The sequence below is a fragment of the Oryx dammah genome, unplaced genomic scaffold, assembly GCF_014754425.2.
Source record: "Oryx dammah isolate SB20612 unplaced genomic scaffold, SCBI_Odam_1.1 HiC_scaffold_5, whole genome shotgun sequence".
Taxonomy (NCBI): domain Eukaryota; kingdom Metazoa; phylum Chordata; class Mammalia; order Artiodactyla; family Bovidae; genus Oryx; species Oryx dammah.
This window is the reverse complement of record NW_024070189.1, coordinates 75,373,377-75,391,077: the sequence shown is the minus strand read 5'-3', so window position 1 is coordinate 75,391,077 and position 17,701 is coordinate 75,373,377. Positions and strand designations below refer to the sequence as shown.

The 17,701-nt window shown below is 39.4% G+C and overlaps 1 protein-coding gene across 2 annotated transcripts in view; it reads right to left on the bottom strand.

Moving 5' to 3' along the window:
• HSD17B4 (hydroxysteroid 17-beta dehydrogenase 4) overlaps window positions 1-17,701 on the bottom strand; it is a 103,468-nt gene that overhangs the window by 74,438 nt on the left and 11,329 nt on the right. For both annotated transcript variants that reach the window (XM_040241695.1, XM_040241696.1), the window contains exon 3: window positions 9,476-9,583. In XM_040241695.1, the coding sequence (XP_040097629.1) occupies window positions 9,476-9,583 (108 nt within the window). The remainder of the gene's footprint in view (window positions 1-9,475; window positions 9,584-17,701) is intronic.

Genomic DNA, 17,701 nt, shown 5'->3' with positions numbered 1-17,701 from the left:
AGCCCAGGAGAAGGGCTGATATCACCAGAGCTGTGTCTCAAATGGTCAGCTGTCAACTCAACATCACCAGTGTTTCTTTCTACTTTCTCTGCAGTCACAGGAGGAGCCAGGGCCCTTCTCTGAGGCCCATACAGTCCTGAGTTAGATCTTCCAAAAAGAGATACTCACTTAAAAGGTAGAAAAGTAGGAGACTGCAGGGGCAGGCAGTTTCAGGAGGAGGCTGCAGGGTGACCCTGGCAGCACATGCAGGCAGGCTCTTGAGAACCGCCTGCCACAGGCTGAGATGGTCTCCTCCAGTCTCACTGATATGCACCAGCCCAGACCTTCCAGTGGGAAGTCTCTAACTCTCTGTATAAAACCCTTCACTCTGGGAAATCCAAGAGGGGCTTCTGTATTCCTGACTGAATCCTGACTAATATACTTTGTATATCAAAACTGAGGGGTGGAGAGAAGAGTCTGAAATTTTTATCTTTAAAAATTAGGTTCTAAAACCCCAGAATTTTTTTCTAAAGGTGAAAACACTTTTCTAGACTCTCAAAGCAGAAATAAGATACTAAAATATCTGTCTCAGTATTCCCTTGAGCACGAAAAACAAATCATATCCTATCTTCTTCCCTCTAAAATTTCAAAATAAAGACACAGGCAATTTAATTTTCTCCCTGGCCCACAAAAACAATCTAATTTACAGAAAAGTCACTAAACACTAGCTTTTTAAAAGTACATCTATTCAAGAAGATTCCGTACAAATACTATTAGAATCAGGCGGTCCTAAGATGGCAGAGGAATAGGACAGGGAGACCACTTTCTCCCCCACAAATTCATTGAAAGATCATTTGAACGCTGAGCAAATTCCACAAAACAACTTCTGAACGCTGGCAGAGGACACCAGGCACCCAGAAAGGCAGCCATTGTCTTCAAAAGGAGGTGGGACAAAATATGAAAGATGAAAAGAGAGACAAAAGAGTTAGGGATGGAGACCCATCCCAGGGAGGGAGTCGTGAAAGACGAGAAGTTTACAAATACCAGGAAACCCTCTCTTCCGGGGGCCACTCACTGGTGGGTCTATGGGGAGTTCTGGAATCTCAGAGGGCAACATAACCAGGAGGGAAAATAAATAAACAAATAAATAAAACCCACAGATTACATGTCTAACCACAACTCCCAGTGGAGAAGTAGCCCAGACGCTCGCATTGGCCACCAGCAAGCGGGGGCTGAACAGGGAGGCACAGGCTGCATTGCTTAGGGCAAGGACCAGGCCAGAATGCCCTGAGGACAGTCTGAGGAGGCTAACGTGAAACAGCAACCCAAACTGTGGGATAGCCAGAGAGGGAGGAAAAAAAAAAGAGAGAGAGAGAATTTTTCCGAAAAGCTCTAACCTAAGGCACTACCAGCCCACTCACCGAACAAAGGACTGAGCGAATACCAGAGGAGAGATAGCCCGCTGCAGAACAGCCCATTGCCCGCTGGAGGCAGAGAGGCAGGCGGGTGACAGCCAGAGCCAGAAAAGGGCATCCTCTACCAAACTGCGACCAGGCTCCCAGTTGTTAACCAAGTCTTCCTGGGATCCTGGACGGTTGACATCCGCTGGGAGGGTCGCAGCCAGAGATCAGCTCCCCAGAGGAGACACACAGCACACCTGAGATGGTGCTCCCGCTGCGCTCCCAGGAAACCAAGCGGCTGGGACGGGGAGGTGATAAGACGCACCACACACCTGGGGAGAGTGCACTCGCCACGCACCTGGTCACCTGAGCTACTCGGACCTGGGAAGGGCACAAAACGCAGGCCCAACCAAGTGTGCCTCTGTGGAGTACCCTAGAACCTGAACTTGAGCGGCTTAGACCTGGGAAGTGCACACAACCCAGGGCCTGCTTTAGACAGTTCCCCTGCAGAGCAACCTGGAGCCTGAGCAGTGTAGACCAGGAAAGCACACACGCCCGTGAGCGGGGGCAAACCCAGTGTGGCCTAGACACTCCCCACACACGCCAGTGATATTTGTTTGCAGTGTTCCTCCCTCCCCACAGCACGACTGAAAAAGTGAGCCTAAATAGGTCAGGGCGGAAACTAGACACTGAAGAGACTTGCAAACAGGAGAAGCCAAAATAAACAGAGGGAACCGCTTTGGAAGTGACAGGTGCAGCAGATTAAAACCATGTCATTAGCACTGACTACATTGGAAGGGGCCTATAGACCTTGAGAAGTATAAGCTTGAACAAGGAACTATCTGAAACTGAACTGACCCCGCTCTGCCCACAACAGCTCGAGAAATTCCTAGATCTATTTTACTATTATCATTTTTTAAGTTTTTAAATTTTTTAAGTCCTTTATTACTCATTTAATTTTCATTTTTATAACCTATTACCTTTCAAAAAAAGACCCTTTTTTAAAGCAAATTTCATATATACTTTTTATCATTTTTGTGATTTTGTTTTGTTTTTTTAATATTGTATTTTTGAGAGTCTAACCTCTACTCTAGATTTTTAATCTTTGCTTCTTGTTATTTGTTATCAATTTTGTACCTTTAAGAATCCAATCTTCAGTACCCATTTTTACTTGCTGCTGCTGCTGCTAAGTCGCTTCAGTCATGTCCGACTCTGTGTGACCCCATAGATGGCAGCCTACCAGGCTCCTCTGCCCATGGGGTTTTCCAGGCAAGAGTACTGAAGTGGGTTGCCATTGCCTTCTCCGCATTTTTACTTAGGAGTGTGATTACTGGCTTGATTGTCCTCTCCCCCTTTGACTCGCCTTTTTCTCCCCCAGGTCATCTCTGTCTCCTCCCTCCCCCTTCTCTTCTCTACCCAACTCTGTGAATCTCTTTGGGTATTCTGGGCTGTGGAGAACACTTAGGGAACTGATTACTGGCTAGATCTGTCTCTTTCCTTTTGACTCCCCCTCCTCTCCTCCTGGTCACCTCTATCTTCTTCCTCCCTCTTCTCTTCTCTATGGAACTCCATGAACCTTTCTGGGTGTTCCAAGCTGTGGAGAGCACACAGGGATTTGATTACTGCCTAGACTGTTCTCTCCTTTTTTGACCCCCTCTTCTCCTCCTGGTCACCTCTATCTCCCTCCTCCCTCTTCTCTTCTCCATGTAACTCTGAGAACCTCTTTGGGTGTCCCTCACTGTGGAGAATCTTTTCTCCATTAACCTAGATGTTTTATCATTGAAACTGTATGGATGGATAAGTCTTGAGACTACTGTAAGAATAAGACTGAAAACCAGAGGCAGGAGGCTTAAGTCCAAAACCTGAGAACACCAGACAACTCCTGACTCCAGGGAACATTAATCAATAGGAGCTCATCCAAAAGCCTCCACACCTGCACTGAAACCAAGCCCCATTCAAGAGCCAACAAGTTCCAGAGCAAGACACAACGCTAATTCTCCAGCACCACAGGAACATATCCCTGAGCTTTAATATACAGGCTGCCCAAAGTCACACCAAACCCAGAGACACCTCAAAACTCACTACTGGACACTTCGTTGCACTCCAGAGAGAAGAGATCCAGCTCCACCCACCAGAACACCAACACAAGCTTCCCTAACCAGGAAACCTAGACAACCTACTCATCCAACCCCACCCACAGGGAGGAACCTCCACAATAAAGAGGAACCACAAACTTCCAGCATACAGAAAGGCCACCCCAAACACAGTCTAAACAAGATGAAAAGGCACAGAAATAGTCAGCAGGTAAAGAACATGATAAATGTACACCAAACCAAACAAAAGAGGAAGAGACAGGGAGTCTACCTGAAAAAGAATTCAGAATAATGATAGTAAAAATGATCTAAAATCTTGAAAACAAAATGGAGTTACAGATAAACAGTCTGGAGACAAGGATCGAGAAGATGCAAAAAATGTTTAACGAGGACCTAGGAGAAATAAAAAAGAGTCAATCAATAATGTATAATGCAACAACAGATCAAAAACACTCTGGAGGGAACCAACAGTAGAATAACAGAGGCAGAGGATAGGATAAGTGAGGTGGAAGATAGAATGGTAGAAATAAATGAAGCAGAGAGGAAAAAAGAAAAAAACATTAAAAGAAACAAGGATAACCTCAGAGACCTCTAGGACAATGTCAAATGCCCCAACACTGGAATCACAGGAGTCCCAGAAGAAGACAAAAAGAAAGGCCATGAGAAAATACTTGAGGAGATAATAGTTGAAAACTTCCTGAAAATGGGGAATGAAATAGCCACCCAAGTCCAAGAAACTTGGAGAGTCTCAAACAGGATAAACCCAAGGCAAAAAAACCCAAGACAATTTGTTAATCAAATTAACAAAGATCAAACACAAAGAACAAATGTTAAAAGCAGCAAGGGAAAAACAACAAATAACACACAAGGGGATTCCCATAAGAATAACAGCTGATCTTTCCATAGAAACTCTTCAGGCAAGAAGGGAATGGCAGGACATACTTAAAGTGATGAAAGAGAAAAACCTACAACCCAGATTACTGTACCCAGCAAGGATCTCATTCAAATATGAAGGAGAAATCAAAAGCTTTACAGACAAGCAAAAGCTCAGAAAATTCAGCAACACCAAACCAGCTCTCCAACAAATGCTAAAGGATCTTCTCTAGATAGGAAACACAAAAAAAGTGTATAAACTCAAACCCAAAACAACAAAGTAAATGGCAACAGGATCATACTTATCAATAATTACCTTAAATGTAAATGGGTTGAATGCCCCAACCAAAAGACAAACACTGGCTGAATGGATACAAAAATAAGACTCCTATATATGCCATCTACAAGAGATCCACCTCAAAACAAGGGACACATACAGACTGAAAGGGAAGGGCTGAAAAAAGATATTTCACGCAAATGGAGACCAAAAGAAAGCAGGAGTAGCAATACTCGTATCAGATAAAATAGACTTTGAAATAAAGGCTGTGAAAAGAGGCAAAGAAGGACACTACATAATGATCAAAGGATCAATCCAAGAAGAAGATGTAACAATTATAAATATATATGCACCCAACATAGGAGCACCACAATATGTAAGGCAAATGCTAACAAGGATGAAAGGGGAAATTAACAGTAATACAATAATAGTGGGAGACTTTAATACCCCACTCACACCTATGGGTAGATCAACTAAACAGAAAATTAGCAAGGAAACACAAACTTTAAATGATACAATGGGCCAGTTAGACCTAATTGATATCTATAAGACATTTCACCCCAAAACAATGAATTTCACCTTTAAGTGCACACGGAAGCATCTCCAGGATAGATCACATCCTGGGCCATAAACTGAGCATTCGTAAATTCAAAAAAACTGAAATCATTCCAAGCATCTTTTCTGATCACAATGCATTAAGATTAGCTGTCAACTACAGGAAAAAAAACTATTAAAAATACCAACATATGGAGGCTAAACAACACAATTCTGAATAACCAACAAATCACAGAAGAAATCAAAATATGCATAGAAATGAATGAAAATGAAAACACAACAACCCAAAACCTATGGGACTCAGTAAAAGCAGTGCTAAGGGGAAGGTTCATAACAATACAAGCTTATCTCAAGAAACAAGAGAAAAATAAAATAAATAACCTAACTCTACACCTAAAGCAACTAGAAAAGGAAAAAAATGAAGAACGCCAGGGCCAGTAGAAGGAAAGAAATCATAAAACTTAGGGAAGAAATAAATGAAAAAGAAATGAAACCATAGCAAAAATCAACAAAGCTAACAGTTGGTTCTTAGAGAAGATAAATAAAATAGACAAACCATTAGCCAGACTCATCAAGAAAAAAAGGAAGAAGAATTAAATCAACAAAATTAGAAATGAAAATGGAGAAATCACAACAGACAACACAGAAATACAAAGGATCATAAGAGACTACTATCAGCAACTATATGCCAATAAAATGGACAACTTGGAAGAAATGGACAAATTCTTATAAAACTGTAACTTTCTAAAACTGAACCAGGAAGAAATAGAAAATCTTAACAGATCCATCACAAGCATGGAAATCAAAACTGTAATCAGAAATCTTCCAGCAAACAAAAGCCCAGGACCAGACAGCTTCACAGCTGCATTCTACCAAAAATTTAAAGAAGAGCTAATACCTATCCTACTCAAAGTCTTCCAGAAAACTGCAGAGGAAGGTAAACTTCCAAACTCATTCTATGAAGCCGCCATCACCCTAATACCAAAACCAGACAAAGATGCCACAAACAAAGAAAACTACAGGCCAATATCACTGATGAATATTGATGTAAAAATCCTTAACAAAATTCTAGCAAACAGAATCCAACAACATATTAAAAAGATCATACATCATGACCAAGTGGGCTTTATCCCAGGGATGCAAGGATTCTCTAATATCTGCAAATCAATCAATGTGATACACCACATTAAAAAACTGAAAGATAAAAACCATATGATTATCTCAATAGATGCAGAGAAAGCTTTTCCAAAATTCAACATCCATTTATGATAAAGCAGGATTAGAAGGAACATATCTCAACACAATAAGAGCCATATATGATAAACCCACAGCAAACATTATCCTCAATGGTGAAAAATTGAAAGCATTTCCCCTAAAGTCAGGAACAAGACAAGGGTGCCCACTCTCACCACTACTATTCAACATAGTTTTGGAAGTTTTAGCCACAGGAATCCAAGAAGAAAAAGAAATAAAAGGAATCCAGATTGCAAAAGAAGTAAAACTATCACTGTTTGCAGATGACACAATCCTCTACATAGAAAACCTTAAAGACTCCACCAGAAAATTACTAGAGCTAATCAATGAATATAATAAAGTTGCAGGATATAAAATCAGCACACAAAATCCCTTGCATTCCAATACACTAACAATGAGAAAACAGAAAGAGAAATTAAGGAAACAATTCCATTCACCATTGCAACAAAAAGAATAAAATACTTAGGAATAAATCTACCTAAAGAAACAAAAGACCTATATATAGAAAACTATAAAACACTGATGAAAGAAATCAAAGAGAACACAAATAGATGGAGAAATACACCATGTTCATGGATCTGAAGAATCAATATAGTGAAAATGAGTATACTACCCAAAGCAATCTACAGATTCAATGCAATCCCTATCAAACTACCAATGGTATTTTTCAGAGAACTAGAACAAATAATTTCACAATTTGTATGGAAATACAAAAAGCCTCGAATAGCCAAAGCAATCTTGAGAGAGAAGAATGGAACTGGTGGAATCAACCTGCCTAACTTCAGACTATACTACAAAGCTAGAGTCATCAAGACAGTATGGTACTGGCACAAAGACAGAAATATAAATCAATGGAACAAAATAGAAAGCCCAGAGATAAATCCACGCACCTATGGACACTTTATCTTTGTCAAAGGAGGCAAGAATATACAATGGAGAAAAGACAATCTCTTTAACAAGTGGTGCTGGGAAAACTAGTCAACCACTTGTAAAAGAATGAAAGTAGATCACTTTCTGACACCATACACAAAAATAAACTCAAAATGGATTAGAGATTTAAATGTAAGACCAGAAACTATAAAACTCCTAGAGGAGAACATAGGCAAAACACTCTCTGACATAAATCACAGCAGGGTCCTCTATGACCCACCTCCCAGAATACTGGAAATAAAAGCAAAAATAAACAAATGGGACCTAATTAAACTTAAAAGCTTTTGCACAATGCAAGAAACTAAAAGCAAGGTGAAAAGACAGGCTTCAGAACAGGAGAAAATAATAGCAAACGAACCAACAGACAAAGAATTAATCTAAAAAATATACAAGCAGCTCATGCAGCTCAATACCAGAAAAACAAACAACCCAATCAAAAAATGGGCCAAAGAACTAAACAGACATTTCTCCAAAGAAGACATACGGATGGCTAACAAACACATGAAAAAATGCTCAACATCACTCATTATCAGAGAAAGGCAAATCAAAACCACAATGAGGTACCATCTCACACCAGTCAAAATGGCTACTATCAAAAAGTCTACAAACACTAAATGCTGGAGAGGGTGTGGAGAAAAGGGAACCCTCTTACACTGTTGGTGGGAATGCAAACTAGTACAGCCACTATGGAGAACAGTGTGGAGATTCTTTACAAAACTGGAAATAGAACTGCCATATGACCCAGCAATCCCACTGCTGGGCATACACACCCAGGAAACCAGAATTGAAAGAGACACGTGTACCCCAATGTTCATCGCAGCACTGTTTACAATAGCCAGGACATGGAAGCAACCTAGATGTCCATCAGCAGATGAATGGATAAGAAAGCTGTGGTACATACACACAAGGGAGTATTACTCAACTATTAAAAAGAATGCATTTGAATCAGTTCTAGTGAGGTGGATGGAACTGGAGCCTATTATACAGAGTGAAGTAAGTCAGAAAGAAAAACACCAATACAGTATACTAACGCATATATATGGAATTTAGAAAGATGGTAACAATGACCCTATATGCAAGACAGCAAAAGAGACCCAGATGTATAATAAAGTCTTTTGGACTCTGCGGGAAAAGGCGAGGGTGGGAGGATTTGGGAGAATATCATTGAAACATGTATATTATCATATGTGAAACAGATCGCCAATTCAGGTTTGATGCATGAGACGGTACTCAGGGCTGGTGCACTGGGATGACCCTGAGGGATGGGATGGGGAGTGAGGTGGGAGGGGGGTTCAGGATGGGTAACACATGTACACCGATGGTTGATTCATGTCAATGTATGGCAAAAACCACTACAATATTTTAAAGTAATTAGCCTGCAATTAAAATAAATTAATTAATTTAAAACAAAACAAATACTATTAGAATCAATGTATCAAACATAAAAGCTGTATTTGCTGTTTTTCATGATTTTTTCTTTATTCTCAATGCCTACTTTTGACTCTTAAGTTTTTATAAAGATAAGAAAGTTACATATAGCAATGATTTCCTATTCCTAAAGCAGAATGGAATATGAAAGCTGGGTACAGAATTGGGGCATTTCACTTCTTACACTATATTAAGAAATATAAAAGAAATTTTTTTAAGAATTTAATGTAATTCTGTAGAAATATAAGAGATGTTTTAGCTTTTAAGAACAAGAGTAAGGACCTCCCTGGGGGTCCAGTGGCTAAGACTCTGAGCTCCCAATGCAGAATACCCAGGTTCAATCCCTAGTCAGGAAACGAGATCCCACAAGCTGCAACTAAGACCCATGCAGTCACAAGAGCATATTCATATCCACATTTACAGTAATGTACTGGTTATATCACATGCTCACTACTAAAAACACTAAATAAACAACTGAATAAAATTTAGACTTATGAAATAATCTACATCAAAAATGTTTCACATATAAAATCTGTTGCTAAACATCTTTGGCAGAACTTAGATAAAATCCAATTTCATAATTACACTGGAATGCTGAGATATTTGCTCAGTGATTTATTAACATGAGAAATATCATCAGTTGAGGAAAAATAAAAGAAACAGTATAATTCTCTCTAATACCGTACCATAGTTAGCCACTGCTTTTCCACCTTTCCTTCTTATTTCTTCAACAACCTTATCAGCAGCTAAGGAGTCTTTGCCAACTCCTGCGAAGTCCCCTCCTAGGTCATTCACTGCAATGCAAAAATAAACAAATAAGAATTCAGTTCTAGACATTAAATAATACAAGGTAGAATGAAATTATATTATTAGCATATGTTTTCAGTCATCTTCCTAATTCCCTCCTACTGCATTTCCATCCTACTAAAGACACCATGATATATGTACTTTCAAAACATGTCTCTTTGTTTTTAAATATAGATATGAGGCAGTGAAAATATTTAAACAAAGGTTCATGCCATGAAATTTTTAACTGTTCAATGCTTCTCTTTTGGAAAGAAAAAGACTGATTTAACCCATTTTTAGGGAAAAAAAAAGGAAAAGAAAAAAAAGATCACTTTTAAGAGTAAACACAGTATGGACATCCTTTAAAAAAAAAACTAAAAACAGAACTGCCATATGATCCAGCAATCCCACTTCCGGGTATTTATTCAAAAGAATTGAAATCAGGAACTGAAGAGATAACAGAACTCCAGTGTTCAACGCAGCACTATTCACGATAGCGAAGATGTGCAAACAATCTAAATATCAATTGACAGACAAAATGGATAAAGAAGAAGTGGCACATACATACAATGTACTATTATTTAGCCTCTAAAAAAAAAGAAGGAAATTTTTCAATATGTAACAACATGGATAAACCCTGAAGATAACAAGGTAACCCAGTCACAGAAGGCCAAATATTGCATGATTGTATCTAAAATGGTCAAACTCATAGAATCAGAGAGTAGAATAGTGGTTGCAGAGATTAGCAGGAGGAGAAAATGGGGAGTTGCTAATCAGTGGGCATAAAATTTCAATAATGCAAAATGATAATGTTCTAAAGATCTTATCTGCTGTACAACATAATGCCTGTAGTTAATAATACTCTATCGTACACTTAAAAATTTCTTAAAAGGGTAGATCTCATATTAAGAGTTCTTATCACAACTGAAAAAAAAGAAAAGAAAGGTTAAATACATAATATGACATATATTCTCCATGTCAAGAAAGCCATTTACAGCAATAGTGATAAAGAACAAGCATATTAAATTCACACTGGTGAATTTTTATAAAACATAACGTGTCATGGTCTACCAGAAAAGAAATAAAACTATTGATTGAAAAAGGTCAAAAACTACACACACAACTAACATGTGTTCAGTCACTAATTTATACTAATTTATATATGTAATTTATATGTTTCCCTAGTGGCTCAGATGGTAAAGAATCTGCCTACAATGCAGGAGAATAGTTTTGATCCCTGGGTTAGAAAGATCCCCTGGAGAAGGGAATGGCTACACACTCCAGTACTCTTGCCTGGAAAATTTCTTGGACAGAGGAGCCTAGCCAGCTACAGTCCATGGAGTCACGAAGAGTTGGACACAATTGAGTGACTTTCATTACATTTTTACATCTTCCTGTATATATAGACACAAACATTAACTGAACATTTACTATTTGCAAGGAAATCTACAGATGTATAAGAATGGTACCCATCCTCAAAGAGTTTATAATGTACTGAAAGTTAAGTATGTGCTAACTATATTAACACATTAACTGTATCATAAGTATATAAAGGCAACATAACTAAATAATATAACAAAAGTAATTTACACAATCATTCAAGGTTGAATTTACAAAATAACATGCAAAAACAAATGAAAGATAAATAATGTGTCAGTCACTCAGTCATGTCCAATGCTTTGCGGCTCCATGGACTGTAGCCCACCAGGCTCCTCTGTCCATGGAATTCTCCAGCCAAGAATGCTGGAGTGGGTTGCCAATCCCTTCTCCAGGGCATCTTCCTGATGGGTTGCCATTCCCTTCTCCAGGGCCTCTTCCTGACCCAGGGATAGAACCCGGGACTCCTGCACCACAGGCAGATTCCCTACCATCTGAGCCACAACAGGTTGATGCCAAACATCTTAAGACAAATACTGGGGACAAAGAATTAACTTGCATTGCAAAGTGATCATTTTTGTAGGGTTATTGCATAAACCATAAGGAATATAATAATTTTAAAATTACTAATTAATAATGGCATAAAGATATAGGCTAAAATTTAAACTCTCTTAATATGATCAAATTGATGATTATCATACCTGGAAAAAAGTGCACAAGATCTTTTTTTTCTTTTGAAGTATAACTCTCTTAGGGGAGAATTGGGGTGAGGGTTGCAACTGGGGTAGTGCAGTAAAAGGAGACAAAGGGATGACTCAGAGAAAAACTATTCAAATGTGGTTTTGTGCTTAAAGGAAATTAGTTTTTCAAAATGTGGACTGAGGTATATTTTTTCTAACCATATAGTCTTATCAGTCTTACTGCAAATAAAAAAAGCTACAAAGACAAAAAATAACGGGGAAAGGCTTACATTATCCCTCAGAGAATTTTTTTTAAATGTTAAGATTCTCAAGACTAAATTCCTATTAACTATTATTTGAGTACAGTTACTTAACAGGAAATAAACAATAAAAAAAATCAAGATTTTGAAATATATAACTAAAAGTCTTCTAAGATCCTTTTTACCCAAGCAAGGAAAAGTTCAAAAGCAAATTGACAAAGACAATATTGAAGTAAAGAAAGAAATGTTCAATTGTGAAATGAAACACTATCGCCAAGTGCAAACTATTCCAAGTGTAATCAAAGGTAAACATTGAAGCCTGAATAAATAATTACTGAGATCAATGATCAATGCAGTGAAACAGTATCAAAATAGATTTATTCAAGACAAGTATGCACTTCAAAGAGGACAAATTTAACACTGGCCCTACTCAGTTACCCTACCAAAGCTAATTCACAGGGATTACAGCCTTAACTAGAAAAGCACTGATTACACACTGAAGGGCTTAGCCAGCAGCAACATTAAAAGATTGTTTGTAAACAAAGAGAACTGTACTTATACTATGTGACCCTGTCATCACTTATATATATATGACTAATATTCCAGTGAAAAAGTTGGCTTAAAGTTCAACAATCAGAAAACTAAGATCATGGCATCTGGTCCCATCACTTCATGGGAAATGGGTGGGGAAACAGTGGAAACAGTGTCAGACTTTATTTTGGGGGGCTCCAAAATCACTGCAGATGGTGACTGCAGCCATGAAATTAAAAGACGCTTACTCCTTGGAAGAAAAGTTATGAGCAACCTAGATAGCATATTCAAAAGCAGAGACATTACTTTGCCAACAAAGGTCCATCTAGTCAAGGCTATGGTTTTTCCAGTGGTCAGGTATGGATGTGAGAGTTGGACTGTGAAGAAAGCTGAGCGCCAAAGAATTGATGCTTTTGAACTGTGGTGTTGAAGAAGACTCTTGAGAGTCCCTTGGACTGCAAGGAGATCCAACCAGTCTATTCTAAAGGAGATCAGTCTTGGGTGTTCATTGGAAGGAATGATGCTAAAGCTGAAACTCCAATACTTTGGCCACCTCATGCGAAGAGCTGACTCATTGGAAAAGGCTCTGATGCTGGAAGGGATTGGGGGCAGGAGGAGAAGGGGACGACAGAGGATGAGATGGCTAGATGGCATCACTGACTCGATGGACATGAGTTTGAGTAAACTCCTGGAGTTGGTGATAGACAGGGAGTACTGGCGTGCTGCCATTCATGGGGTCGCAAAGAGTCGGATATGACTGAGTGACTGAACTGAACTGAATATTCCAGTTATAACTATATTTTAAAATATCCCCACCACTTACTGTTAAAGACACATCTGGAGGAGAAGGGGACGACAGAGGATGAGATGGTGGATGACATCACTGACTCAGTAGACACGAGTTTGAGTAAACTCCGAGAGTTGGTGATTGCAGCCTGGCGTGCTGCCATTCATGGGGTCGCAAAGAGTTGGACACGACTGAGCGACTGAACTGAACTGACTAAATATTCCAATTGTAACAAAAATTTAAAATATCCCTGCCACCTACTGTTAAAGACACAACTTTGTACATTGCTGCATTCGAGCTCCATACAGTTTTCTAGGAGTTTGGCAGGAACAGTTGTTCCTATTTTTACAGAAGAAGAAAGAGTTTAGGAAAAGTTAGGTAAATTGTTCCAGGCTCCAAGGCTGTATGAAATAGCAAAATTCATACAAGAACCTGGACCCACCACAATACCGTTCTGTTCCTCTAATGCTAATTATTTCCTAATTATTTCCACTTTAAAAAAAAAGTCATGTTTGCTTGGAGAGAATACAGAAGAAACAATAAATCAGCCACCTCACTCAAACAGCTTCAAAATACACAGTATTTTTACTACCTATTGGTAAGATTATGATAGTTAGAGTCTTTTCAGCTAAAACCATCAAAATATCCCCAAGTGATATATTTGTAAATCCTCCATATAAAATCCAGCCTATAGCTCTGAAGAGTTTTTTGTTTTTTTGTTTTAAGATGTAAAATCTTTTGCCTATTTCCATCATTTTAAATAAATCAATGACTTGGATAGTCTATTAAAGACTATGTAAGTTTTTTTTAATTAAAAATCCACTCTGAGTTTTTATTAAACACCTACTTACTATACTCTAACCACTAGAGTAGGGACATAAGGATCCAGAGAATTATAAACACACAAAATGGATACCTAAACACAAAGTACTGAGTTATCAGCTAACAAAAGCCTGAAAACAGAACCAGGTTTGTGAGAATGGCTGTTTCCCCATATCCTCCCAACACTAGACATTATCGTTCTTTTCAGTATAACAATTAAATGATTATAAATTGTGGCCCACTATTTTAGCACCAGTAAAGTCTCATTATTTTCATAGGCTTGTCATTTATATTTCTGTTTACTGTTTTGCCTGCTTGAATAACATTTCCTTTGAGGTGCCTTTTTTTCCGTGCAGATGTGTACACGTTGCATGCATGCATGCTCGTCACTTCAGTCATGTCCGACTCTATGGAACCCAATGGACTGTAGCCCACTAGGCTCCTCTGTCCATGGGAGTCTCCAGGCAAGAATACTGGAGTGGGTTGTCATGCCCTCCTGCAGGGGATCTTCCCAACCCAGGCATCAAACCCTGGTCTCCTGTGTCTTCTGCATAGCAGGTAAATTCTGAGCCACCAGGGAAGCCCCATGTACATGTCACTTATTTATAAAAGATTTTAATTTTTTATCATATATGTTGCAAATTATAAATTCTTTTATTGAAATGTTGAAAGAGAAACAGCAGAGCATTAATATTATTCAATAGCATTACGTACATTGTTTTTTAACATATTGTTACATAAACCAGATTGAGAAATCTGGATTTGTCTTTAGCAATCCTATCTGTGTACAGGGCTTGGCTCTCAGAAGTTGGTTTTCTCGTTCTCTCATGCTGTACTTCAGCCCTGACTACTGGCCTCAAAGACTAGAGCAAGAAACATATTTTGGGTCTCCTGATATCAGGACTGCTAAACCAGCTGAGGCAACATATATCACTTTTAGTGTGTTGGGGAAAAAAAATGCAAATCAAACTTATCATCATCTTCCTCAAACCGTCCCACTCTCTCAGCAGCACTTTGCTGGCTAAGTCATTTCCCAGGTATTCTCTCTTTTCTCCCATTTCTGAACAGTACACTCCACGAAGCTATCAAGGCTTGACATCCATTTCATTATGATTCTTCAAATAGTCACTCTGTTCACACTCTGTAGCCAGCACTGGGCTTGGTGCTTGGAGCTTGGAAGGTAGACAGTTTGTGTGCTGAGGAGTTTCCAGTTCTTCTGAGGAATCAATTATTGCCATGTCTTTCCTGTTCTATCATTTCATGCCCAGACTACTGTAAGTGACTCCCGGTGGCCTTTTCCCTCCAATCTTAATCATTCCAGGCTGCTAGCAGCCAGTTGCTGGGTAATGGCCCTACAACAGCCTTAAACTAAGTCATTCCCCCACTGAAAATCTGCAGTAGAATCCTATCATTCACTGCCTAACTTTCAAGATCCCTTAAAGTCTGACCTCAATTTACTGTTTCACTTTACTATAAGTAGTTCGTCCTCTCTGGGAAATTGCTTATATAGCAATTTCTAAGTTCCCACTGAATTATCAGGAGTAACAATGTTACAATGCTTTGTATCTGCACAGTGCTCCATAACTGTGCTTACACATATTCCTGTTCATATATTTATTCAATTCAAGGATTTGACACCAGCTAAGTCATATCTATGACCAGTGACATATCTATAAACTACTTTTATTTTCAAAGTAAAATGGTGCTTCCAAATCTACAAAATCGAAATAATTTTTATATGCATTGATTTTGCACATGACATGCTTTACAATGAGTAATCTGAGAAGTGTATAAAAAGATGACAAAGGCAACATTATACTACAAGTGTACTTATTTTTTGGAGAGGTTATTTATTTTAATGCTTTTAAGAAATTCAAACCCTGCAGATTCAAAAAGCCCCTTCTAACCTGTGTCCTATTCCAGACGTAACTGCTATTAACCATTTTTCAGATGTCCTTCCAGGCATTTCTGTTTTCTATGTTGAAGCCTTTCCTCCCATTCTGAAACGTTTCTGATAGCAAACAACAGCATTAAGAATCATTTCATTGATATAGTGGGCCCAATGGGGATTTCCTCCTGTATTCTGTTCATGTCTTGATTGCTACCAGAAAGTATTTAAAGTGCCTAAATATAAAAGGCACATGCAAGGACTACTAAAAAATGGAAAAATTAAGAAAATGTCACATCAGAGAAAGAGAAGCCTACTCAAAGCATGGGCTACTGGTGGTTACCTAGCTGAGGACAGTGTCAGCTTTACCCTTAAGCTTCCGGACAGTCAAAGAAAAAGTGCAAAACACAGAGTTGCCATTATATTTTCATCGTTTGGCAGAAAGATACCATCACCCTAGTTTATCAGGAGTCTTTTCCAGAATGGCCATCAGCTCAGTTCAGTTCAGTTCAGTTGCTCAGTCGTGTCCAACTCTTTGCGACCCCATGAATTGCAGCACGCCAGGACTCCCTGTCCATCACCAACTCCTGGAGTTCACTCAGACTCAAGTCCATCGAGTCAGTGATGCCATCCAGCCATCTCATCCTCTGTCGTCCCCTTCTTCTCCTGCCCCGAGTCCCTCCCAGCATCAGAGTCTTTTCCAATGAGTCAACTCTTCGCATGAGGTGGCCAAAGTATTGGAGTTTCAGCTTTAGCATCATTCCTTCCAAAGAAATCCCAGGGCTGATCTCCTTCAGAATGGACTGGTTGGATCTCCTTGCAGTCCAAGGGACCCTCAAGAGTCCTCTCCAACACCACAGTTCAAAAGCATCAATTCTTTGGCACTCAGCTTTCTTCACAGTCCAACTCTCACATCCATACACGACTACTGGAAAAATCACAGGTTTGACTAGACAGACCTTTGTTGGCAAAGTAATGTCTCTGCTTTGGAATATGCTATCTAGGTTGGTCGTAACTTTTCTTCCAAGGAGTAAGCGTCTTTTAATTTCATGGCTGCAGTCACCATCTGGAGCCCAAAAAAATAAAGTCTGACACTGTTTCCACTGTTTCCCCATCTATTTCCCATGGCCATTAGCATTAAGCATTAGTCGCTCAGTCGAGTCCGACTCTTTGCGACCCATGGACTGCAGACCACCAGGCTCCTCTGTCCATGAGATTTCCAGCCAAGGATACTGGAGTGGGTTGCCATTTCCTTCTCCAGGGGATTTTCCCAACCCAGGGATCGAACCCGGGTCTCCTGCACTGCAGGCAGATCCTTTACTGACTGAGCTACATCAGTTCAGTTCCCATGGCCATCCTGCTAAGTCACTTTAGTCATGTTCAACTCTGTGCGACCCCATAGACGGCAGCCCACCAGGGTCCCCCATCCCTGGGATTCTCCAGGCAAGAACACTGGAGTGGGTTGCCACTGCCTTCTCCAATGCATGAAAGTGAAAAGTGAAAGTGAAGTCGCTCAGTCATGTCTGACTTTCAGCGACCCCATGGCCATAAATGTATCTAAATATTTGAAGGCCTCCAAAATGTGGTAACAGTTTAGAAAGCAGTATCTTAAATGAGGTCCCCTTAATTTAAGGGACTGAATCTGTCTCAACCAGATGGCACCAAGGGTCTCTTTAAAGGAAGAAGAAACTGAAAGTGAGCGACTGAGTCCTCCTGGGACTCCATCTCCTGTCTATCTGCACTCACCACCTGGGTCATCTGATCTAGTCTCCTGGCTTTAA